General features: G+C 37.5%; 1 protein-coding gene across 2 annotated transcripts; it reads left to right on the forward strand.

Moving 5' to 3' along the window:
• The first annotated feature begins 280 nt into the window (after positions 1–280).
• On the forward strand, positions 281–27,707 carry LOC114940293 (homeobox protein abdominal-A homolog). 2 transcript variants are annotated; one of them, XM_029314889.2, is made up of 4 exons: positions 286–2,014; positions 6,017–6,049; positions 25,429–25,766; positions 25,864–27,707. In XM_029314889.2, exons 1-4 carry the CDS (start codon positions 1,261–1,263, stop codon positions 25,912–25,914), a joined length of 1,176 nt encoding a protein of 391 aa, XP_029170722.1. In that variant the 5' UTR covers positions 286–1,260; the 3' UTR covers positions 25,915–27,707. The 2 variants fall into 2 exon arrangements, with proteins under 2 accessions (XP_029170721.1, XP_029170722.1); XM_029314888.2 differs by having other exon boundaries at positions 281–2,014; positions 25,429–27,707.

Consider the following 27,707-nt stretch of genomic DNA (forward strand, 5'->3'; position numbering starts at 1 on the left):
GCACTGGCGAAGAGGCGAACGTACGGACCGTCGGACGGACGGAGCACGCCGGGTATACGCGGGCGTGCGAGCGAGAGATGCGTGGAAGCCTAAGTGTGGGAAGAGAGTCCGCGGTATCGGCGAAAAGGAAAGACCGGAGCGAGAGGAGCGCCGATGGAGAAAGAGACCCATTCATCTTGGCGCACCTAGCGCGCCTGCGATTGGTCCACCTCGGGTGAGGCTACATTGGGATTGGACGGTTCTGTTTACCAGCTGGTACCCCGGCGCGTTCTACGCTCGTAGAAGAAGAGGGGGGAACAGAACGGGAGAGACAAGCGGCGCCATTATTGTAAGGGGTTACATTTAGCTCGCCGTGGGTTGTAGTACGCGGCGTTCGGGATAGGGGGCTATAGTACCTTCATGCATGGCCCATAAAGGATTCGTCGACTATCCGAGAAGTACGCAAGAAACGGCTTCTAACACCTGACAGGGGCCACGCTCTTCTCTTCTCTCTCCTCGTGCCGTCGTCGGGTTCTCATCGTCGCCCAATTTCCGAGTTGGGACTACGAGTTGGGTCGTCCGGGGTGGGTCCGAATTGTGAAGAAAGACCCGCTGCTTTATCGCCGATTTTTATTTCCGATACCGGGTGGATTCGGTAATTCCTGGGAGGGCGCGCGATTACGAATTTGAGCGAGGGTTCGGAAATTTTCACGAACACGGGGATCTCCGGCACAAAGAGATCCGTGGGCTCTCCTGGCTCCGAGAGAGAGAAACCGGAGAGGAGGGACATGTCATTTGCCATCGCGGACGGTCGGTGATTCGTGGTCCAGTCGTTTCCCAGTGACCGCATGCATCCCGCCGCGTTCGGTATTGTTGTTGTGATAATGTGCTGAGAGTTGCATAAGTGGTACCAGTAAAAGTGGACGCTGATTGCTGATAAAGAAGGAGATAGTGGACGGGCGCGGGGAAAAAGCAATTAATCTTCTTGGAACAGGCACCAACAAAAAAAGAGAGTGTTTGCGCGCGTCATTCTTCCCTGAAGAGCAAGAGAGGGAGAGAGAGAGAGAGCCCTGTTTTCCTTGACGTGGTTCCGAGAGATACCAGTGTATGTATTCGTGATCTGTGCCGAGATTGCCAATTATGCAATGAGGTATCAGCAGCAGCAGCCGCCGATGGACGTGTCATCGCGGTGTCGGTGTTGAGGCACTCGTCCCGGTGATCCCTTGGATCCGGGCGTGTCTTCGGCATCGGGTCCGCATCGGCACCGACAGCGGCCCCGATATGAGTACGAAATTCATAATTGATAGTATGCTACCTGCTAAGTACCAACAATTTCATCCGCAACAGTTGTTCTCAAGCGCGAATCCAGGTAGTATCCAGGCGTGCACGACGAGTCCGGCCACCGCGAGTCTAGAATCGAGTCTATCCGCGGCTGCAGTTGCGGCCGCGGCAGTCAATTACGCCCAGCAGCACAACTCGCCGAGCCCGACGGGTTCGAGTCCCCAGCACTCGGGTAGCTCCGCATCGACATCACCGGCGGCCCGCACCACCTCCGGAATGTATCCCTACGTATCCGCCGCAGCGGCGCATCATCATCATCAGCAGCAGCAGGCGGTCGCAGCCGCCGCCTTCGGCGCCACGTCCAGCATGGTACCCGGTTTCGGGTCCACCGCGGCGTCCAGCGCTGCCCTGGCGGCCGCCGCCGCCGTCGACGCCGCGACCGCCGGAGACAAATCCTGCCGTTACACCGCCAGTTTAACCGGGAATGTCGCACCCGCGTCGGCCGACCCGATGGTTAACTATACCCTGGGTCACCATCATCAGAACGGCGCTACACCCGGTAGCCTCGTCTCCTCCGCGTCCGCATCCTCGGCGGTTTCCGCTGCCTCGGCCTCCATGGCCGCGGCGGCACAGTTCTACCATCAGGCGGCCGCCGCGTCGGCCGTCGTTGATCCCTTGACGTCCTGCCAACAACCCACCACCGGTCAACCCGGGATCTCGGACATACCTCGGTACCCCTGGATGTCCATCACCGGTGAGTTTTCGGTTTTATAGTACGGTTGGTAGAGAGCTTTTTTTATTATCTCTTTTTACTATTATTTTTTTATTACCTTGGAGATTGATGTATTAACGAGATATTCGCGTGATTCGCGTGTAATACATCACAACGAGGATTCGTGATTTTATCGTCGCAGTTGCTTGACTATATCATGAGTAGAATGTGCGAATATATAACTTTTGCAGAAGTAGACTTATGAGGAGAAGTTAAATTATGGCGTCGTAAAACACGTCTTAGGCACGTCTTTTTTTAGCTGGCTAATTCGCCGTTGAATTGTTATTCCCCCGAACATCGTTGTGGTATTAAATAAAATTGTAATACACCATTTGCTGCAAATTAATATCAACCAAATGTACAATCAAATGTACATGGACTACGATTTATTTTAGATAAGTGCTGTGCTTTTTTTTATTTCGATTGTATAATTAATTATATATATTAAAATGTAACAAAAAGCGATTAGAAAAGTGCATAAGTCTGTTTCTGCATTTTTATGATTTAGAGATTGATTTGCTGCGATGTACATTTTTTTATATTGCATGATTGAAAAAATATGCATTAACGAATGCAATTTGCATGAAATTTTCAGCATGATGTGAGGACAAGATATACTAAACTGCTCTCTATCGCGATTAATCGTTTCATACAAAAAATGTTTAATGTAAAATGTAAAAGATTAAAAGACTAGAAACAATTATACGTTATAAAAAAACTATCATTTATTATTATATAATAAGATTAATTCATAATTTATTTAATGTATAAACTCTCTTGTAGTTAAATGATATGATTTTTATGCAAAACGTGAGATGAAAAATTACGTATAAATAATTCTCGATTGCCTCTATACTTTCATTGCTATTTTATTAAAGCTATTTGAGAGATATTGAATTTATTAATTATTATACATTCTTTTCTACTTTCTTTAAATTATAAATTGTGGGAAAATGCTATATTAAATATTTTGTTTATGAAAACACTTATATATGCAGGAAAAAAGATCAGGGGAAAGCGGATATTTCTTATAAAATTCCTATATATAATTTACGATCTTAATTAATTTCTACGGTTTGCAATTTTCATTATACAGTTATGTTGAGAGACATGTAGAACAGTAATTTATTTATTAAAAATATTAAAAATATTAGACGCAGTATACAATGCTTGTAAGTATACAAACATTGTTCATCTTTACACATGTTTTCATTCGATGCCGCATTTTGATAATGCTTGATAATAATAACACCAGCTATTCATGATTTAACACGCATCAGAAAACGTACTTTTAATGTATGTGCACATATACATACAAAAATGCTTCCATTTTATCGCAATGTTCTTTTTATGACAGAATTATTTTGCCAATTTTAGTTGATTTTTCTTTAAAATAAAATATCGAAATACTTATATGTAACTTTTGAGTAATTTGGAATGGAACGTGACATTTAACAGCTGATAAATCTTCAAATTAATTTTTAAAAATTCGTCTATGAAGCTGATCAAGATATTTTTATATTTTTCTACGATTTTAGAATCGCGTGACATTAATTTTCCTGCATTATTATAGGTGTAGACGTAACAGAGTTTTCGAGAACGAAAACATTTCGCAATTCGGTATGTAACAGATAATTTTCCAAGAATACAAGGATATATCTATTGAAGAGTATACACACTTTACATTTATAAAATCGGAGTCCCAGACGCTGTTGTTACCGCACGAAACTTGCAAGTTATTCCGATGTACATAATACAACCGTACGTGAGTCTCGTCGAGGTGTAGTGTCTTTGTCCACCAAGGTGTTAGCTAGGACAAAGCACCGACGGTATTTATCGCGGTATATTCGCGGCGAGCACAACACAACAAGAGCCCAGTTCTCTCTGCTGTCTCGCATTCTCTGTTGACGCTGACGCGCGCGAAATTTTTTTTCCGACATATTTTTTCGCGCGTTTGATATTGTTGAGACGAAAACGGCACACGCGAAATAACTCCGAGTGAAAAACAGGCCTCGACTTCGCGCGAAAGAGATCAGCTGATTTTTGACGTTTCTTACCCGCGTGCACAATTCATAGTTGCGATTTTTGATTTGTCGTTCCAAGTAAAAGCTCTAGTTCAATTGCAACAACAATCGTGTCTGTCATAGTCTAGATGACGTCGAGTTGGCTGAATCATTTTTTAATCGACTTGAATTATTTAAGGCATCGCCACGTCTTGCGATGAAAATTTTCGGAGGATGCTGCGATCTCTCGTTTTGCCAATGCATATACACACAGATACACTTGTGTATGTGTGTGTTGGGATGCAATAATATAATACAAGGCATACTCTCGCACGGAGTAAGGGAATCACGGAATATATTGCGATTAAGTTGTAATCTTTGAATATGCAAATTATTTTCCGAAGCCCGTTTCGCTATCAACACGTTATAATAATACTTGGCGTTAACGTGTTAACTTTCCGTTTCGCCAACTCGTGAGGTCTCGCATTATTTCGAATTATAATTCGCTCTCGTGTAATTTCTAATGCGAGTATCGCGATAGCGCTGATTAGCGATATAAGTTTAATTTCCACCTTCTGTTTACCTTATATTTTAGCAATTGCTTGAAATTGTCAAAAATAAGTAACAAAATTGACGCATTAATCTGAAGTGATTCTTCTTTCTGTGTTTACGTTACCTAAAAAGTCTTAAATCATAAATTATTCAATCGTGATTTTCAGATTAATCTCTGATTATTTATCATTTTATCTTATAAAATCTTGTAAAATGCTTCATTGATGTCTAATTATTCTCGTTTCATGTTTTAACTTCGTGTATTTAAATTTCTTATACTATAATTAAATGTCATCTTTTACTTTAGTAGCGCTTTTGCACACTTTTAAATACGACAACAGAAAAGTATAATCTAATATTATTTTCACTCTAGTTCACGTATGTGCCTTTATAATTTTATTTACTTCTACTTTTATATATACATATATATATATATATATATATATATATATGTATATGTATATATACATATATTTGATATACCTCTCTAGCTTCTTTTAAAGAGTTTACGGTTTTTCGAGCACTTTTACTGTCATATGTCTATTCATGCGTCAATATGTTTCTTATCTATTTTATGAGTGTGTAAGAATAACTTTACGGCTTTGGGGAGAGCGAGGTGAATGATTCAGCCGACAATGTAGCTTGACGATTTTAGTTCGCGAAACCATAATGGAAATCAGAATCACGTTGCCACGAGTATATATATTTTCCCTCTTTACAGCGCGCAATTCTAATATTTTAATTATTATTAGTTTTTATTTAATTTTACATACATGGTTGCGCATATATGTGCGAACATTTATATTTTTATAAAATAGAGCAATGTAATACAAGTAGTTCCTTAAATTAATTTTATTATTGAACAACGTAGATATCGATTGTTTATAATTTTGAATCTAATTAATTTCAATATGCACACATGTCAACGTTAGATATTTTAAAAATTATTCTGAGGTTTCATTGGGGGGAATTGTCAAGGACAACTCGTTAAGATTCTTAATGCCTCGCAGATCACTAATGCCAGTCTAATGTTATCTATCAATCATTAAATCCAATCATTTGCCATTGCCGTTTATTTATTTAATTAAATTAAACTTACGTATATAGTTCCCGTATTTCTATTTCTTTATTTATATCTCAATGTTATGTATTTATGTAATATTTAATATTTATGGATATGCATGTGCGTTTGAATGTGTCTTGCGACTTGGTTACAATATGCTTAAAAAATCTTGCCTATCGTATTATAAGCTTATCTCAAGTGCATGCGTAAAGTTTTATAGCTTTAAACTACGCATGAAGTTGAACTTTCAAAGATTTGTGTTACTATCTTATTTGACATTTTAAGCAAGAAGACGAAAGATGCTTCTTTTTGCCTTCCCTTGTTTAATTTTTTTCGGATATTTGAATAATTTTTTTTATTTTTCAGATTGGATGAGTCCATTTGATAGAGTCGTGTGCGGTAAGTATTGCTATTAAAATTTCAAGTTATATACCATTATTACTTATACAATATTGTCATTATTTGCGCACATATTCGTTACTATAAATATATATTCCATATTTCTGCGAATATACAATATGTAACAAGATTCTATCTAAAACTGAAACATTTTTTTTAAATTTGAAAGTTTGATGAGAGAATTGTGAGAAATGATATTAATTCGGGAAGTCACAAAAATTATAAGGTTTTTTTTAAAGATGCAATTTGAGTGATCAATTACTCAAATACTTAATCAATTATGAATCAATTAAATTAATTATGAAATACTTACTGATAATATAATTTTTGCACACGTAGATTGTTAATATAATATGAAAATTTTTCTATATGCACACATTTTCACTTTTTTGAGCTCTGTCGCAAAAAGCTACATGTTTTTAATATAAGATCTGTGCAAGGACAAAATCTAATAAGGATCAAAGACTGCTAGAGAGGAATGATTCTTCCCATACGTACCAAATTACGGGCCCCATATGTTAGCCACATTTCGTTCTTTCTTCAGCTCTTTCTCAAGTTTAATGTATAGTCGAAACATACTCGAATAGGATATTATAGTCGGCTCTTGAATCGAAAGAGCGCAATGATCTAGCCTTTCCTTGAGTTCTCTTCTACACACGCGCACACACACACACACACACTGACTTTACTCGGGGACATTGACACTTTCACGTACATATACACATAAAATTGAAAGTTACCATCATATAACATTTCCCCAAAAACAAAATTTGTTTTCGCACGATCGAGTCGTTGTCGATCAGCTGTTTATCGAGGTTTAACGACTTGGTCGTAAACGTGTATATACGATAAAAATAATGTAATTCCGAGAGTGTGTCGAGATGCCAAGGTCATTGTTCGGGATCGTTTACGTGCTACCGGGCTCTGCACACGCGCTAAGTCCTTATACCCTATTCATTTATGTTAGTTGCGCATGCAAGAAAGGACATGTATATGGGCAACTACACCTGTCGTCACTGTGATAATGTTAGTCGCGAATAATCTCCGTGACTATCTTTTATACGGCCACTTACAAGTCCACAATAGCGCAGTAAATACCGATTAGATAAAATTAAAACTTCAGCCGTTGGCTTTTATCGTGATGGTTTGTTTACATCGGACGGATCATAATTTCAAATAGGCATCGGCGATCGCTATACCAGTGTTATACCAACCTTCAGAGAAGGCAGTGCTTTAGCTTAACACGGTAGGAAATTACATTCCGATATATTCAAACGGGATATACAATATCTGTCTCTGTGTACATTCAATTGGCCGACGAGAGAATATCGCGTTCGCCATTATATACATTATCCTGCTGTTTCTTGCTAATCTTTGCCAGAAATATTAAGATGCGCACCTGTATATTTCAAACAAAGCAAAGTAAGTCAGATTGATTTTTCATTTTTATCATTTTATATTAGCATTGATTAATTAATCGTACGTTTGTATGGGATTTTGGATTAATGGTGTTACATATAAAATTAATAAAATATGATAAATAAAATGTATATCTAAATGTGAGTAAAGCATTGAGATAATCACTTGAAACTTGAGGTAAAATAATATTGCATGGCAATAATAAAAGTAAAAATGAAAGATATTTAACATTATAAATTAAACTATCTGAATAAATATATTATTTTAATTAATTTTGGCACTTGAATGTAATGTTGGAGAATTTAATTTTTGGATATACAAATATTTTTTTTATATATAAAATATTATTTTTGAAATTCCATTTAATTAAATTGATTAAAATACATGGCAAAACTCTCTTTATTATTACTATAGTTTTTTAGTATATCAATTAACGTCACATTCGATACAAAAGGTATCTAAGATAGTATTTTATCTAATCTATATCTAATAAGATATCTAAGATATCTTAAGATATTTTATGATTGCGATACAAAAGATTTATAAAATGTTTTTGCTTTTCAACATTTATCAGACGTATGAATTCAATTGAGAAGTACTTTTAAATCCTTTTTTCTTCATTCGTTAACTCATATACTCTTCTTTGTTTCATGTGATTAATACCTATGAATGCTATGCTCTGAAATTTAGAATCGGCAAACGAGAAACTTGTCTTTCAAGGTCGCATCTCATTAAAATTTGCTGCATCTAGAAATACAGGGATCCAATAATTTATGATACAAGTGAGATGAGAATCTGATATTTCTCTGAAAAAGAAGGAACATAGACTATGTTTTTTACTGATTGTCTAGTTCTCGAGAAATATAATTTTGAATATAAGAATAGTATATGTATATTTATTTGATTGTATTGTAAGTCTGGTATGCTTATTGATTATTGAAATATTAAAATGTGTGTTTCTCGTGTGACTTAGAATTTATGCGCATGACACTACGTGCTTATTTTAGGAATTGATATTCGTCCTTAATATTTTTTACTAGGTTTGATATTGACGAGATAAGATAAAATACGACATAAGCAATCGTGATATTAGTATACTTCTGGTGTCAAGAACAAGTAACATGTATCTAATTATTACAAATTCTATTTTAACAGGCGTACAAGTACAATATATCAAATAGATGTATATAACTTTTATATTTAAAATTATGTTCCATCAATTAAAAATAAATATAATATGTTAATTCTATTTTTAATTTATTTTTAAACGAGAAATCAGGTTCTTATTGATTGTCAAATTTTTTATATATGCAGATTTGATTGCAGTTCGATTTTCTAACGATGTGTGAACAGATTGCGAATGCGATATACAGCGATGTATATTTTATCGAGTGCTACATTAAAGCGTGTACGCCAGATGCGATTAAGATGATCTTATCTTCTCATTCATACCGATACCAAGCAAGATAAAATAGCTTCACATTTGTATCTGCGCTCTGGCAAATTCGACAGATTCTTTCTGATCTTTTTCGTCTTCTTCTCTCGATTCGAGAACAGAGAATGGTTTCCAAAGGACATTTTTGTGCTACGAAATTAACATTTCTTCCGATTAACGAAACTGTACACCGAAAAAATTGTATTCTAAGCGTCAAGAGGATTCTCTTAATTTAAGAAATTCCTCTAAATTCTAGTATATTTTTTTCTGAAAATAAAAATAAATTAAGAATATCATCTTAAATTAAGAGGATCGATCCTCTTGGCGCTTAGAATACAATTTTTTCGGTGTACGGTAACCAAACAGCGAAATTGCTGGCGAGGACGAATTTGTAATCTGTCTCGCGAGTAGATACGCCAACACATTATTCCGACATCGAGGTTCACGCAGGCCCGGGAAATCGTCTACCTGGATTACGGTGTGTGTACACGCAGGACTAGCACGAGATAATGTATAATTTATAATCAGGCCGATCCCGCGCGCCTGCTCTACGGGGCAGAGTCCACTGCCCCAAAAGCCGCCAACCCCTCATTAGCATTCGATGATGGCTGCCGCGTCCTGCAGCGTCGGTATTATCCCATTTCATCGTATCCCCCTGTCTCCCCTACTTGGACCCTATCCTCGAATTCTCCCGCCTCCCGGTTCTCTCTACGTCGGCTCTCTCTCTCTCTTTCTCTCCTCGTCTCTCACGCACGTAAACGTTTTCTCCCTCGCCCCTGGATCGCATCAGCAGGTATCCGACGTTGGCTGGAAAAAGAATAGCTTCCTCGCCATCGAAATTTTATCCGGAAAATTTCATCAGGAATTCTGCTTTATGCCATCGATGCTCTCTCACGCATTCTTTTTGTTTTGTTTTCCCATCGGCTTCTTTTTCTTCGGTTTTCGGTTAGTCATTAATATACGGTCCCTGTCGATGGAAAATGTCCGCGTGTAATGAAAACGAACACGAACGTGGATTTCGTGAGGCGTGCGAGAAATCGGAGAGTTGATCATGAAGCGACTCACAAAAAAAAAAAAAAAAAACAGAAAGGGAAAAAAAGAAAGAAAAATTCGGTAGACGCAGAAATCGATCGAGAGATTCGTGAACCAGGAGGGGAGACAACCATCGAAATTTTGTTTCCATTATTCGGTAGCTCTCTCTCTCTCTCTCTTTTTTTCATAACGGAGTCTCTTCCGGGAGTAAGCCACGCTTCCGTAGACAGGTCAGAATCGTGTTGTCACAGAGATTATTGAAACTGCAGTTTTATGGGCCTTAAAAGCAGTTTAATTGCCGTTATATAAGTGTTTATATACGTTGCCGCAGGTTCGGCCTGCGCCACCCCGAGGAACGTTTATTTTATGGTCATACGGCTGCGGCGGCGCATATTCCGTTATGTCGCGTGCCGAAGCCATCACGCCAGTCAAATCCTCAGGACCCGACCGGTCGATTCCGAAATATCAGCGCGGTATAACGTTTACGCCGACGGCCACCCCGGAACGATACCTATCTCGCGGCGTATGCTATTCGGAATTGGAACGACCGAGGATTTGACTGATGTAAGACTCGCTCGACCCGAGCTTACACTTTCGCATTTTACTTTTTTTTATCGAAAAGACAATTCTATAACGTTATTGAATATATGTTAATAGAATTATTATTATTATTACGCGTAATAAAAAGAGATGCGTGAAAGGAACAATATATCTCTGCATCTTTCAGAAATATTGGAGTTGCAATTTTACATTTATAATGATTCATTTAATTTGATCTTCAATTATTTAAATATATTTTTTATGTATTTCAATAGCTTTTTTTCAAAGTTTGTAAAAGAATTTTTATTTTATATGCATATATATTGGACATTTTAATTCTTGATGTATTGATACATATTATAATATGTTAAATTTTACATATATATTTTTTTTAGTATAAATTTTATTAAAAATATCTTTTATGTGAATCGTTACGCACAAAATGTAACATGTTTTTTCTCTCTCTTTGTTGTTTTAAAAGAATCATATATTATATGCCTATATATTAGTTATTTCTAGTAACTCTTTTTCGAGAGAGTCTCTCTTTTAACTTTTTGAAACTTTTATTCTTTGTCCCATGAGCTATGCATTTTTTTATCATGAAATTTTACCTGAATCAGACGAAGAAAAAAAGGCCAGTTGTGCAATAATTTAAGATTTTTTTTATTGTTAGACATTTGTAAATTACGACGTATTTCACGCTGTGCAAAGTGAAAGTAAAGGCTTTGATCGAAACTCTAATACACAAATTAATGGCGTCACGTTCACAACAAAGGATAGTCACGAGTATCGACGCGCATTCTTTTTTACTAATTTATTTCTGTCTTTTGTGTCAAAATTGATTCAGAAATTTCGATGTTGCGCAAAATCGGGTAAACAAGGTTTCTCTGTATGCAATCCTTTAACTTTGGTGTATCAAAAGGGTTTCAAGGTTCTTCTTTCTATCAATAGTCCCTTTTTTCTGTTTAAAAAATTGTCAAATTTCCAGAATGTGCACTTTTTGAGTTTCATAGTTTCGTAAAAATTTCTACTCAGTATTGAAGAAAATTATTGTAAAATGAATATAAGATTACAATTTGGGATCTTAAAATTAATTTTATAGATAATTAATATTAGTTATTATTTTTTTATCAAAGCCTGACAATATGCCATTTTTAATATCTGCAATGCGCTTGCATTATTTATTATAAATTATTTGTATTAATAATTATATTTATTAAGTTACAAGAAAATTGATAATTGTAAATGTATTCGAATTAATGCATATACGTCTTGGATTATATCATTATATCAAAATCGCATTACTTGACGTCATTAATTTGCTTAATTTTAAATCAATGATATTAAAGTACATGAAAATAATTTTGGATTAATACTTTTCATTTCGAGTTTTAGTTTAAAAATACCGATGAAGACATTTCGAAAATATATTTGTATATCGCTTCTCTTAGCATATGTTTGTTGATCTCTCTCCATATTTAATTATGATTTAAATTTATAAAGAAAACAGATATAAAGTTTAATGTTAAAAAAAAAAAAATAAGAAATACTAATAAATTATATAAAATGATATATTTATGCACTCTTTCGTATTTTAAATCATAACTTTAAGAAGCGTGTCTTGAAAAGTCTATTTATTGTCAATAAACTTGAGAGAAGCGCAGATTTTCTGAGTCATTGATCAAAGAATGAACTATCGCTTTAATGGAGTGCTACGGCGTCAAATGGAACTCTAAACAACGATATTATTATCTGCACGACTGCCGTTGTAATCTCATTAAATTATTTCAAACAAACAGCGTTCGCAGTGCACTTATCGCTCGGCAGTGTCGGCAGTTTAAATTAACCCACAAGTATACTCGTGTCAATTCGACTAATATTAGTACACCCGCTTCGAACATTTTGGCCCAAACACGTTTTTCTAAATATATATATTTTATATATATATATATATATATATATATATATATATAACGTATATACATAAGTCTCTATGCAGGTCAAGTAATAATTTATTAAATTACACAGTGTTCTAATAAATTAAGCAAATAATCATTCACGAATAACCTAGAACGAAATCAATAAAATACTCGTGAAAGAAAAAAAATAATAAATTAAAGGATAAATATGAAATGAAAAATAAAAAACATGGCATAAAATAATCAACCTATGAACGCTTCCGCGAATATGTATTTCGGATTAATCATTTGTTTTTGAAGCGATGTCTGCAGCATATTCAGATAGATGTTTTTTTAAACCATGTTTTATCCTTGCCTTTTTATCAGTATTGCGATATCGAAAGAAAGAAATTCTTTCTCTTTAACATGCAGAACTTAACAATATTTTTTTTAAGTATTGATATAACATTTACTCCGTATATCGTCTCTAATAATATATATATAATATATCTCTAAAATATATATATATATATATATATATATCTCAAAGATTTATATTATTAACATATATTATTAATTAATATATGTATATGAAAGGTACAGGACATGAATTATTAGAGACGATATATTATATAAAATTGATCATCTGCCTCGTGAGTGGAAGCTTCTCGTATTCAAAGATTTTTTTCCACGTATAATTTCGTTCGGGAAAATATATTCGCGAGATACCGGGATTAAGATGGCGTTATTCCGACGCTATTACTCGGCTCGCTATCCTCCTGGAGTGTGCCATTATATGAGCGGAGAAGCGGCGGATATAAAAGGAGCCGACGGACTCCTTAAGGTGTTTCATATTTTCGCGCTGCCGAGAAAAAGAGAGACATAGAGAGCCGGTACTCAACGTTGGAGGGAATATCGTCCGCGTACTTACGGAAATGTATAGCGTTGACATACGGAACGACGTTGTCCAGGCGAGAAAACGTGCTCTCTCTCCGGCTGTAAGCCGCGCACACCTCCTTCGGCGTCTCTTCGGCATCGCCGAGACACACTATCATAACAAATGCGGCCGTTTGCATAACACAACGAGGAGCAATTCGGGCAGGTTTGACGGTGCGCGATATAGACCTTTAGCCGACGCGATGTCGGATATCCAGGAGGGTGAAGGACCGACGTGGGGTGGTAGAGGGATGGAAGGATCGCGACGCCTATCTAAGGGTTCCCGACGAAGGGCGACGTATCCCAAAAGGGGACTCCTGTATAATCTATAACGGGACGGCCGAAACCCCCAATGGTGTACGACCTCTTCCTTCTTACGCGCGTGTGTTGTCAGACAACAACGCCGTGTAATTGTTGGAAATCCACGTCCGGAAATGCATTTGCATTTTAACGTGCGGCGAAACGTATGTACTACGGCGTGTAATACGGGACACTTGATTGTCGAACGTATTATTTATACAATAGCGCGATAGGGATAGGGAGGGAAGTGTTTCTCTTTGGTCGGGGAGTTTCATCCGAGGTAGAGTTACTACTACTTCGCTGGACTTCAATCGTTCGTAAGATGATCCGTTTGCCCTGGACGACCTCAATATAATCCACTATATGCTTCTAACTATTCGCTCGTGAATTACGTTCTGGTTTGTCGCAATAAAATGTACTTCTTTCCTCCCGGTGTCCATAATTATCCGTAATTTCGCGATTTACGGATGTTCTCCCATAAGGAGAGAAACGAGCCTGTTTCACATATATATCTCCTCTTCCGAACTCGTTTACTTCGATCATAAATCAAAGCCGTATACCGGCGAATCATGGCGGATACATTTTTACACACGTCGCATTTTCTCCTCTGGGATAGCACTTTTTATTTCCCGTCGTAATTAAGCTTTTATAGAGAAGTGAAGATGCTCTCTCGATAAAATAGTAATATTTAATAAATTGCGGTCTTTTAAAGATATCCCTTAACGGTAACAGTTTCCGGAAGTTGCTTCACGAGAAGGGAACGGTTGTATATACCATATATATATATATATATATATATATATATATATATATCGTAGAACGATTCGGTTTACATACCGCGCGGAGTACATCAGCTGTTTCACGCTGGTGCTCCGATACCGCTTACCCACACGACTGTGTTATCCCTCGATAAAAACTAAGAGCACTATTTCCAGCTTTTGTGTGTCGTCTCGCCCTTAGAGCTTAGATACATACCATCCTTTTTCTTTCTTGCTTTCTCCAATCTCGCAACCTGGCAACGCACTCGCAACGTGTTTACTTCAACATCTGATTATTATGTAATTTTATATGAATATTAATATGTGTATGCACTTCTTTTCTTATGGACAGATAAAAACATTCCGCGATTTTTTCATCGTTCGAGAGAGCAAGGTTTCGCGGTCTACACAATTTTTCGACGAAAAGAATAAAGTAATGTCTTTGACTTAATTATTGAATCGCAGTTATCAATTGGAATGCACGCGTATGATAAATAAATTACAATCAATTGAAGCACATACGAATATATATTCTTCCCTTTAGTATACGTGTATTTTGGTTCATATAGATTTCTTCTGCATTTGTGTGCACATGATACTTCGATATGATTCTCAAATAGCGAGATGCACATCTAGAGCTTTCGTATGACGTTTGTGTTGTACGTTCACACATTCGTCCTGTGTGTAGAAGCTACTCCTGCACCTTGTGTCGAGTCGGTGGATGACCAGAGAGAAGAGAGAAAGAGGGAGAGAGAAATTGGAGGGTGTGCTAGCTTATAACAGGAGCTAGAATCGTTACCAGTGCTGTAGAATCGAGTGCGCATGTGCGCGCAAATCCCCTTTGTTCGCGTGATGTGTCCAAGTTGAACCGGAGAGTCCAGGAGGAAGCGCGCGTGTACCAAAGTAGACGAGAGAGAAAGAGAGAAGGGCTGTGTCTCCTCTCTCGGAAAAGTTCTTTTATCTTGCCAGCTATTGTTATATACGAATGTTTGCGAAGGTTCCCTAATTGCAGATTATCTCTATAGGCGGATGAACATGCCGCGATTTTTCACCGATGAGCTAAGAGAGCGACGTTTTTCTTTTTCCCCCGAGTCTTCTGCAAGTTATTTTTCTTTATTTTTTATTTTTTTTTTTGACAGAAAAATAATATATATCTTTGACTTGATGATTTAATCGTAATTATTAAATTAAAAGTATGATAAATAAAATTGAAGGGTGCGAATTTCGATTTACATTTTAACGGGACGATAATTTAATCAAAGTTCAACTGCACTTCAGCAAATGGAAGATAATTCGAGCTTCAAGCAGTGTTTGCGAATAATTTATTAGATGCGATGCAAGGAGATCCTTGTCTCACGAAAGCTTATATACATTAAACGCACAAACCACAGAGATATATCTGCTGTATACCTGACGCTCGCATTTTATAGCAACTGCGAGGAGGAATATACTTTTTCCTGGCATAAAATCAAAGAACATTGTATTCCTATGTGGCTGGAGACGCGTGACGTTTGCCTTTAGCCTCAATAGAAATATTACAAGCCATCAGACTCAATAAACACTCGCGGGGATCTGTTATATAGTTAAATATATTCTAATGGAAGCGAAGGTCGGGGAATTCTGATTGAGTTGTTATCTATCAGCAGCAGGTCATATATGATATCCTCTTCTTAATGATGATGTATCAAATTTAAATACGACGAATATATTATAGAATTACGATACGTGAAACTTTCAAACAATTCATCGATTATATCACCAAAGTTATCACGATGAAATATTAAATTTTGCCTATGCACATACCTGTAGAGAATTCTCTACATTAAGCAAAAAAAAAAAATCGGTGTACAAGAGAAATAATATAATTTTTTTACAAATTTTTCGACTAGAAAAAAATGTAATGCTCTATAAATACATACAATTTTGACAGCAATGCATTTTTTCTGTTTTATAATACTAATATTGTACAATATATATAAACAAGATAAATAATTATTTAATTCTGAAAAAAATTTCAATTGCTTTTCTGTATTGATCAAATAATATTAAATACATTTATAAGTGCATCATACATGATTTAAAAAAAGAATCTTTTTCTAAATTTGAATTTCCTCGTCGAGTTCGCGTTGCATAGAGAGTCTTCTGCCTTCTCTCTTTCTCCGCGTCTTTACTTTCAACTCTACTAATGAGTAATAATCCTCTCGAAGTCTCTCTCGCTGTCTTTCTAGACTTATTCCGCGTCTCGTTTCGTATCTTTCGGAAGCCATAGCGCCCAACGTCGGATGTTCTAAATTGCACGGGCACGACTTTTATTAGCGGAAAGAGACAACCGTGGCATTTGCATGTAATGGCATAAGAGGGGTGGGTTGTAGTGGAGTGTGGTAACACGGGGAGTGTCAGAAAATATGAGAATGGTCGGAAAGGGCGCCGCAGGACGCGAGAGAACGAGAGAGAGAAGGGAAGAGGGATGGTGGGGGATGTAAGGCCGTAATTAGAGTCTAGGGGTTCCACGGGGGTAGCTGTTCGCGCTGTTGCCCTGTCGGAGGCGGAGGCCGTTAGTCGGAATATAGAGGGTAGCAAGCCTCCGTTACGAGCTTTAAGAGGGGAAGGAATGTTTGCCAACGGCATTCTAATACTTCATTCTTTATTGTAAAATTAAAATTTAATCTCGTTTCGAAACGGGGCCTCCTCGGGATGAGATTACGCGTATTTCGAGCCTGGCGCATTGCCGACAGGTTTATTTTTGAGAGCTGCCGCCGCCGCCTTCCAAGCTTCTTTGAGTAGAGCTCTCCAAGATTCTTTGAGTAGAGGTGAATTAAGTAAGCGTGCGTTATAGAGGATAACTAGCACGCGAGATATGTTCGATAATAAAAATTAACGCTGTCGATCGGGCGATAAATTTACGGTATGTACATCGTACACTTTATTTGTGATAAATTTAGCGGCAGTTTCAAGCGACATTATGACATGCGGAAAATGGCCGGGATTTCTTCGGCGTATACGGATGAATTATCGATTTGATAAAAGTTATTGTGACGTTTACACCTCGTTCACGGGCACTCAATTATATTTGAGTATTATCTGCATGATCTCTCGTATTGCGTCCGCGACAGTGAATGTCGTACAAAATTTAGTACCCTCTGGAATTTCACAATCCGGGGTGTTGATGAGAAATTATTAAATTTTAATTTCTCGATATTAAATTTTTCATATTCCTCAGTATTGTTTTAAACAATAATATAACGAATAAAAAAAATCCCAAGTTATTTTTGTCTAACATTGTTTTACTTTGAATTAAAAATTATTTTATTTCAAATTATTTCATTTTCCTCTATAAATTAAAATAACACTCGAGAAAAAAATAAATATTTAAACTGACGCTATCCTCATCTGGATAATTAAAAAGATATTATCGTATTGAGTCGGGGGATTTTTACGCCAGCAGCTTATCTAATATCTCTTCCAAATCCGCGAAATATGCGCGGCCCTTTTTCTCAAAACCCCTTCTATCAGTGCGGAGCGGTGATGTTCCGGTAGAGACTCTCTCTTTCTCTCTCTGGATCCTTCTTATAAATTTTCCTCCTCGACTTTACAATTTCGTGGGAGATTAGAGCTCTTATTGTGCGCTGTGGCGGCACAATTGGTCGCCATGTAGGTGTACGATATATATACACCACAAACACCGTGAAAGACACCGCCACGCATCTGGGTACATTCGATCTTTAGGCGGACGAGAGTCTGCGTATCTTCGCGTGTGCATGTATATGTACGAGAGCACGCCGAGGTGTGCGCGTGTGGTAGATACACGCCGGATAATGGGAGGCACCCTTATGGATGGCGTTTGGGTTCCGCCGGGAACAATGGAGCGAACTTCCCCCTCTCACCATCCATCCTTGTCGGAATCCTTTATTGCCGCGCCCGATATATACGAACACCGTACCCCCATATATATACATATATACATATATATATATATATATGTATGTATATAGGTATGTATATATGGATTTGCTCTCGCCCCTCCAAACGCTCCCTTCGGCGTACCTGTACGCTTCGCACACAGTCTCCAACTAGCTGTCCAATCAGGATTTAAGTCTATTGCCGGTCATGACGGACCTACGCGTGCGCGCGCACCTGTATCCAGCTTCCAGGCTCGTCGGTATCATCTTTGCGGCTCGCGTCATTCTTCGACGTATACGTAATATAAATGTTCGCTTTCGAATTTTTTTTTCTTTTTTAGAAGCATTCTTTCTCCCGATTATATATTACTTAACAAATTTGAAAATAATTATCATTATTGATAAAAAATATTTAACTTTTTTAATTAAAAATATATATTTAATTTTTATATTAAATATTTTAATATACTTAATTGCAAATAAAAATTTTCTAAAAACAAATTATTTAATTTCGCTCTTAAATGATATTAACTGATTTATGATAGGATATGCAGTTGGATTTGAGTGAATAATTAAATAAATAATTAAGATTTTATATATAATATATATATCAGCCATGTGACATCCTCACAACTACTTGTGGAAGCTCGTACCGCTGTTTTTTATGTGTGCAATAACTGAGGGGAAGCGATAAATCGTTTTTGTAGTGATTAATGTCAATGTCAGGTCGGCCATGCACCGCAGCCACCGATCGGAGCACGAGACTGCTCCAGTTTCTAAATCGGCAAAGATTCTTCGAATTGTTCTTGTAAAATGTCAGTGTTTATTTCTCTCTTATGTCCGCAACATGGTACGCTGATATATACATATAATCGGCATATGTAAAAAAAATGTTTTTACATAAGTTAGGGAAGAGCAAAGTTATAATCATACATACACAATCACGACACAAGTGCAATAAGATTGAGAAAAAGATTTGATATGTGATTGAATATAAAAATTGTATATTAAATAAACTTTATAAGTCTCATAATATTTTTATCGCATCTAAATATTTATATATATATATATATATATATATATATATAAAATATATATATTTGACATCTCTTTTTTAACATATAATAAAATTATTAACAAAACGTGCAAAGGTCTAATAAAATTATCAGTATATATTCGAGTAAAGAAGAAAGTGACATTTATTGATTTTTTTATTTTAATATCCTATTTATAAAAATGTAATGATATGTGTAATGTATAATCATACATTAATCGCTAAGACATTTAATATACCATAATAATGAAAATAAAGACAAATGAAGAGAAAAGAGAGTTGCAGGTTCTATAAAAATTTTATATTAATTTCAAAAGAATGCTAAATATAAATGTATAGAAAGTATTTTATACTTTCTCTCGTGTATATATATATATTTAATTTTTTTAATATTACATTTTTTAACGTCATTATATTAAGATTGAATTTTTTACGCACAGAAGTTTTTGTACGTAGGCGCTTATATCTACTTCTTGTTTATTATTCACGGTCAATTATCATCAATAGGCTAATAATTGCTAATTTATTACAATTAATTACATGGCTCTATTAACGACGTGTTCTTACAAAAATGGCAATTGATAATATATATGAATTATATGCCCACGCGTGTATACGTATACTTATATATCACAGATGCTAATTTTATGTAGTTGATTCTCCTAATTAGTCACATTACGTAAATGATTTATTAATTGTATATCCCATCCCTCTTCCCTCGCAAAAACGATAAGACCGCGTCAAGAGATTCCAGGTTTGGATCACGAGAAGTGACAGTCACTTCGAGTGAACCGGACAGTCATTCATTCTTACTCGAACAAAATAGCTGGTAGAGACTGCTGTGTCGTAATAGGGCCAGGTTGTCGTAAATCTAAAAGGTGTTTAAATGTCAACCGCGTGCCTTGTGCGCGTCTCGATGCGATTTCGATTCTTCTCCAAAGCTATGCGATTGAAAACACTAATGTCGTTTTCACGCTGGTTTAGCTCATTCGATTCTTATTTATAAGAAGGAGATATTGAAATAAGTTTTCTTTTGTTAAAATCACACAGAATAATTTGATCTTGGCTATATATTTCTTTTAAGTTTTCAAAATTAGGACAATGATATTTTCTTTGAAAATTACACAATGGATTAAAATGGGAATTTTTATTTTTATATATAAAAAACATTTCTCAATTTAAAATTATTTATAAAAAAATTTAGAATTTTTCTTAATACGAAATCGGATTTTAACTTTATTTTTTTTGAATTTACAAAAATAAAATGCTAGAATAGGATATTTTGGTGACGAAATTTATGATGAATAAATAACGAAAATAATATTGTTTAGTTTGGTTCCGAAATAGGGTAATTGTCTAAATCGTGTTGCATTTTGTAAGATTGTATTAGCAATAGTGATTTCTTTCAAAAGGAAAGTATGTCATTGATATACTCTTATAAGCAACTTGGCAATTTATTTTCGAAATATATCGGAATTCGAAAATTATGCACTCATAAATAATAGAACGTAATGGTACATTTTAGTTAAATTAAAGGAGATTAAATTAGGTTTCTTCTTTCTGGTTCTGTTTACAATATAATCACGTGCAAACGGAGACTTTATACATACAAAATTTATGTAACGCGTTTTTTTCCATCATGATGTTAGACAGATCGAATGAATTGCATATTATTGGTAATAAATGTCAAGAATATTATTTTGTTTTCATGACATTGCGATAGAAAAATGTCGGTGTTATCAGTTACGGCATAGAAATTATAACACTGTCAGCAAATTCCATATACGCGACTACTACGCTTTTCTCGGTCGTCAGATTCGAATTTTTCATGATTATGTTCTCAATGACGCGCTACAACCTCGTGATAATAACATCGCAACGAACTCAACTTGCCAAGAAAGAGTTCAGTCAACAACGATCAGATTTAGTGCTTCATTATACATTTATTATATACATATATACATCTACATAAATTTCTTTGCACGTGATTATATATGTGTCTAGCGCAGCTGAATAATTGGCGAACGGCCTTGAATTAGAGTCGAACCGGATACCTGGCGAGATGCAGATGCGGAGAGGCAAGAAAAAGCGCGGGGATTAGCCATATAAATCGCGGTCGGAATCGCGACGGAACGGACGGTGGAGTTATCGTGGGCATTTTTCCTCTCTTGGCACTCTCCATTCCTCTCTCGTTCCTTTACATATCTCTTCCACTCTCTCATCTTTCTCTCCCTCTCTTTCGCAGAGTCGCATTCCACCTCTATTCCCTCCTTCCTTTAACATGCCTCCTACCCGATCGGCCAACTCTATCGTTCTGGCAGAGGTTGCAGTGACCCGAGACGACGATCAAGCGAACCCGTGGGTCGTGGCTACGCCGTATCGTCCCTCACTTCTCGCCGTCGTCTTTCCCCCTTCATCTGGCGAACTGTCTACATTTTTCACCGGCTCGAGATTTTATTCGCCCGCAGCGCCGCGAAATTAAGCCGTTTTGAGATATTTATGAATGGATCGCTATGAGAAGGGGCTCACGCATGGTTCCTCCGGCGCGGCGCGGTCGAACAAAGAGAATTTCAGACCGTATAAACGCGATGCGTCTGATGCGAGCCAACGAAGAGGGTCCCCGCGATTTGCAGGTGCTGTCAAATCCGGGCGACGTCGCGACGTCTCTCCGAAAATCTATCTTTCCTCCGCTTCGCGCGTGACATTTCGCGGCCGACGAACCGCCGCGCTGCGTTTCTTCTGTCACGCTACGTTCGCTCGAAATTTTTTTTTTCCCGCCGCGATCGATGTAGTCTATAGGAGAGCTAGGAGCTAATCTTAGAACGCCGATGCCACGTGACGCTATCCTCTGGAATGTTTAGCAGCGCGATCCTAATCGGAGCTTAATCGAAGCACGACGTCGTTAATAAGTCAAGATCTAAAAGCATCGGTCTTAAAATCGTTTTCGTGAAACTGAGAGCATTTGCATTGCATTTGACAATACAAAACGGCGACGAGACTCTGGTATAATTTGACAGATATGAAAGAGATGGGGAGAAATTGATAAATTATTTATAAAATTGGAATAATCGTATTTTATTTAGACTTGGACTTTAGACGCGAAGGTCTAAAAAATATCGAAGAAATGGGATACGAATGTCGTATATCAATTTATTTTGTAATATAGAGGGGACAATAAATCTGTAGGCAGAGCTATTCGAAAAAGTGGCGTGGGCGAGAACAATTTGATTAAACATGAAGGGATACGTAGTAGAGTTATACATGGAACACAGCGGGCACATGGCATGACAAACTTCCACAATATCCACGATTGTTCCCCAAATCCCGAGGTGCGTGCTAAAGTAGACCTAAAGCAGATATTAAACTTAGTATATGACCGTAATTAGACACAGGCCTGTGCCATCCGTAATGGCGCATCCCATTGTAGCCGCCCTTCTGTAGGGTGGCAATGGACCACCGACAATTGACTATAATTTATTTGTCTCGGAATCGTTTGCGGCAAAACGCTAATTAACGCTTCTTCATATAGATAAGCTTTCTCCGATAGTAGGTACTCTCGATAGTGGAAAATTCCGATTTTTTTTACATTTTTTTTGTATAAAAAAAAAGAAGTCTATCGCATTCTTCGAAAATATTTCTCCTTTGTGTCTTTGGAAAATTTAGCCTCTTGTTATTCTCCCATCGAACAAATATCACAGCCGCCCGGATAAGCCTCGCCGTCACCTCAGTCGACTTTATTCTCTCGCCAAATAAATTCTGACACACCCCTCTCCCTCTCGGCATTAGTTCTCCGCGTCGAAATTATTGATAATGCTCGCGCCAGCACTTCGCCGATGGGCCATATTTATGGCGAATGGAGTGGGCGCAATCAAGTTCACCCGTCTTCCTAAGAGTACGACGTGTACGCGCGCGGCTGGTCTTTCATCTCTCTCTCTCTCTTTCTCGTATGTAGGGTCGAGAGGCGGTAGAGAGGATGCAAGAGAGAGTTTTCTGGTAGCTCTGCTCTGCTCTGCTAGGCTTGGCCTCTCTCGCGTGATATGCCGCCGGGAGGATGGAATGGTTTCCCCTCTGGTTGCCAAGGTAACCTATGTCCCACCCTTCGGGCTTCGCGGTAACCACCCCGGTGGTGGCTGCAGCGGATGTACGTGTGCCAAACTGACGCACACGTAGCGACGCCGCTAAAAACCGTGTTGATTCGCGCCAATACGGACGCCCGTCTACTACCTACACACGTGCGCGAAAGAGCGGAATTCGTGAGTGTGCGGTCGCTGATTCAGGTATGTATATATACGCGCTCTGGCGCTTGGACCCGCGCCTGCGAGAGAACGGCCATGCTGAATTCAATATCAGCATTCTCTGCATTCTCCAAGAGTTTTCTGCTCCGGGGCGATACGTATTTCATGGGTCATCCTGCATCGGAAATTGCGCACGTGCGTGTCATTCGAGCGCCACCGCACGACCGATCGTTATGACAGGAGATGGAAAATATGGCGCCGCTACGTTTAAATCTGTCGTACGGATAATGCGTCCTCACTCCCTACTCTGCGTGCTCGCCTATTTGTTAATCTAATTCCTCGATACATTCTAATCCGCGAGGTGTAACCGGATCACGTTCGCCTATAAATTCAACACAAATTGCTATCGCTTGCTAATCGATCTCTCATGAATAGCACTTTACTGTCTTTTTAGGAATATCATTACGCTTCTTCAGGATTATTTATTTACGGAAATGAATCTATTTATAGAATGTGTGTCCTGCGCGTACAGTATGTCCTTCATCACGATTGTCTATAGTTAAACTCTAAATTAAGTATTTGAGACTAATTGTTATCTTCCTCCCAAAGAATTTTAATATAATAATTGATACGATAACTGGATTTAACCGATACATCTTCCGTTGTTCGCGAAATAAACGGGGGGAAACGAAAAGTCTTGCTATCTTTTATTGGTCAGTAGCACGCATTTGCTTCATCACGAGGCAATAATATGGCCACTCAGCGTCGCTCCGCGAATGATTGTATTATAGCTGTCTCCGTTCTTTGCGCTAAGGAACCGGTTCTCTTCAGCGATTTACCGAAGAGTACGCACTTCGTTCGTGACAACAACTGAAAGTGAAGTTACTTTCGAATTGATTGCGAAAATACGTTCAAAATTTAGCTGTGACATTATTATAGCATTTCAAATATCCTTTTCCCGTTTTAAATGCAGTTATCTTCAATTTATCTCACTAGCATTAATTAATTATTACATGATTATTACTGTTTTTTTTTTAATATTTTTATATCGATGACAGTATTGTGTCATTTGATTACATTCAGCTGTCGCGAAGATCCATCTGGATCTGACATTTCGCAGATGTATATAAATCTTATATCACAAAATTTACAACCTTTTTAGGTTTTTAACCCTTTTTAGGTTTTTAACCCTTTTTAGGTTCTTAACCCTAAACACGAACAAAAAAATTTTAAATGATTGACTTTCTGTTTATATGACATAAATTATTGGAGAAAGTAAAGGCGAATAAAGTAGCGTGTCTTATATACAGAAAGGGTTTTGCGAGTTAGAACTTTCCGAATGGCATCTATTGTTTCGCGTTCTTTTTTTACCTTTTTTTCCGACGTCGCAATAAAACTGCCCGCAAAAGTTCGTATTTTTTTTTTTGATGAGAGAAAGTGAGGAGAGAGTTTAGATTTGTGGAAATGCGATACCTGTCGGTTTATTGAGGGGCTGACAAAAGAGTATTGTCACTTAACAAAAGATTGCGGTTTACGATTTAGGGACAATCTTTTCCAAATAAAATGTTATCAAAAGCGTAATACATTTACGTAATACAATTTATATTCTTGAGAGAGAAATATGGAATATAAATAATTAAATATGTATCTTACATTTGCAAAATTTATAATTTTTATAATTAATTTATACATAAATATTTGACAGAGTATATTTTTCAACGAATATGTGACGCTAATAAATACAATATCAGAGAAAATATCGTCTCACATATAGCATCAATTCGTTTGCGCGTTGACGTTTCAGTCCGTCTTCTGAAAAGTGTGTCTAAAAATCTCCTGGAGACTCAAAAATTAGATTTGTTAACATTTTCAGGTCCGAACGGCTGTCCAAGGCGCAGAGGCCGGCAAACGTACACGCGGTTCCAAACGCTGGAATTAGAAAAAGAATTTCATTTCAATCACTATCTGACGCGACGGCGACGAATAGAGATCGCCCATGCGCTCTGCCTGACGGAACGACAGATCAAGATCTGGTTTCAAAATCGGCGAATGAAGCTGAAAAAGGAGTTGAGAGCGGTTAAAGAGATCAACGAGCAGGCCAGACGCGAACGCGAGGAGCAAGACATGATGAAGAAACAGCAGGCGGAGAAACAGGCCAAGTTGCAGCAGGAGCAGCAGAGCGCCGCCCTTCAGCATCAGCAGCAGCATCACGTAAGCGGCTTGGAAAAGACGCAAAGCGATCTTCTGAAGGCAGTCAGTAAGGTACCCACATAGGATACCTTACTGAGCCGACTCTCTTTCTTTTAAGGAAGACACAAGAGACTGGAGCGGCCTGGACGAAGACTCCGAAGCGAAGTAGTTGGTAAACACGGCTATGGTAAGGAGATCCTGAGTTCTCTCCCTCTCACACGCCTTCGCACGCGGGAAAACAGGTACGAAACATACGATGCGAAAGATTTTTGCGATCTTCTTCGGTGCTTTCGGTGCCTCGTGATCACCGGTCTTGTATCGAGGTGGAGAAGATGGAAGAGAATTTAGGAGGCCTGTTGAGGAGAGAGAGAAAGAAGACGGAGCGCGCAGTCTTCTCCGGGCAGAGAAAGGTACGACGAACGCCTTGCTGAGTCGGTTCTCCCTTTTGTTTTTCTATACAAGAGAAAAAAAGAAATACATAGACATTACAGTAGAGAAGGAACTCTGAAAGCATATATAGAGAATGAGAACGCACCCTATCCCCCAGCTACGTACTTACTTGGCTAGCCTCCGTGGAGCGAAATTTTCTCTCGGGGTTCAGCCTGTGACTGATTCCTAGAACGTAAAAAAAATGTATATTGTTAATCGGGTGCTACACAATGAGCCATTATCGCACGCGACGAACGCACGAATTGGCGTGATACTGCCATGGACAGAGCCACGTTTTATTACGTGGTAACGAGTAGACTAGTTAAATGGGCCGAAACTGAAGGATTAATGGTCGTATGGCCGGCCAATCGAATTTATCAACCACGACAACCAGTACTAATTAATCGAATTAATTGATCGAACTTTGAAAGAAGGAAGTAAGTGACTTTGCCAAGCTGCGAAACGAGTTAACGTCGTGGAGTTCACCAATTGTATGACGGCGAAGATTAATCGCTCTAAAACATCGATGAAGATTTAGCTGATCTTACCATATATGGCTGAGCCATAGCTTTTCATATATGTGAATTTTCAAGTTCAGCTAACATCTTCCTCCGTTCTATTTCAATACATTGTACGGAGGAAAAAAACGATGAAGCGATTTCCAGATAACCACTTTATCGTTCTCGATGGTTGAGTCGTTTAATCTTCAACGTCACACGAATAAAGTTTTTCTTGCTTCCTTCGTGTGATTGCAAAAAAATGGAAATTTAAAGAGGCGCAAAATTTCGCGACCTTTTCGTGGTCAAACAACGAACAACGTGTCTCTCGCGCGATTGCGGACTTCAAGTATATCTACGATATCCATAATTTGATATCGGGCTCAAATTGTAAGTAACTCTGGCGTACACACATCAATTATTTTTTTTTTTTTTTTTGTATCGCTTACTTCGACAGATTCAACAGTATTTGTGAGCACTTTACTTTTCAAACGAGTTAGCTTCGACGTTATTAGTGCCGACTTTATTAAAATGTCAAAGTTTTTCGTGGAAAGAATAGAGATTAGTCATTGGCCATTAGATAGATTTGTAACTTTTTTTTAATCTATAATATGAATTTTATGAAAAAAAAATTAGCATAATTCTCGATTTATTAGTCATTAGATATTTGTAACTTTTTTTTTTAAATCTATAATATGAATTTTATAAAAAAAAGTTTGCATAATTCTGTCTCACACATACATACATGTATACTTACACACGTACATTTACACACACACACACACACACATATACACTTGAAAAAAGGAATCTGATTTTACAAATTGTACAGTAATACATATGAATAATATGTTTAATGTTACAAAATTTGAATTTTCAGGCTCTTCTTTCGATCGCGTTTAATTTAATTAAACGATGAAAAATAATCTATATTCGTAAAACGAAAAAGCGAAACATTTTTTAATTTGTCAGCCCTTTTAAAATATACGTCAATTCAGACACAAATTACAATAAATAAAAACTTTTTGTCAATGAA

The sequence above is a fragment of the Nylanderia fulva genome, unplaced genomic scaffold (assembly GCF_048542155.1).
Source record: "Nylanderia fulva isolate GAGA-0341 unplaced genomic scaffold, ASM4854215v1 Scaffold16, whole genome shotgun sequence".
NCBI lineage: Eukaryota > Metazoa > Arthropoda > Insecta > Hymenoptera > Formicidae > Nylanderia > Nylanderia fulva.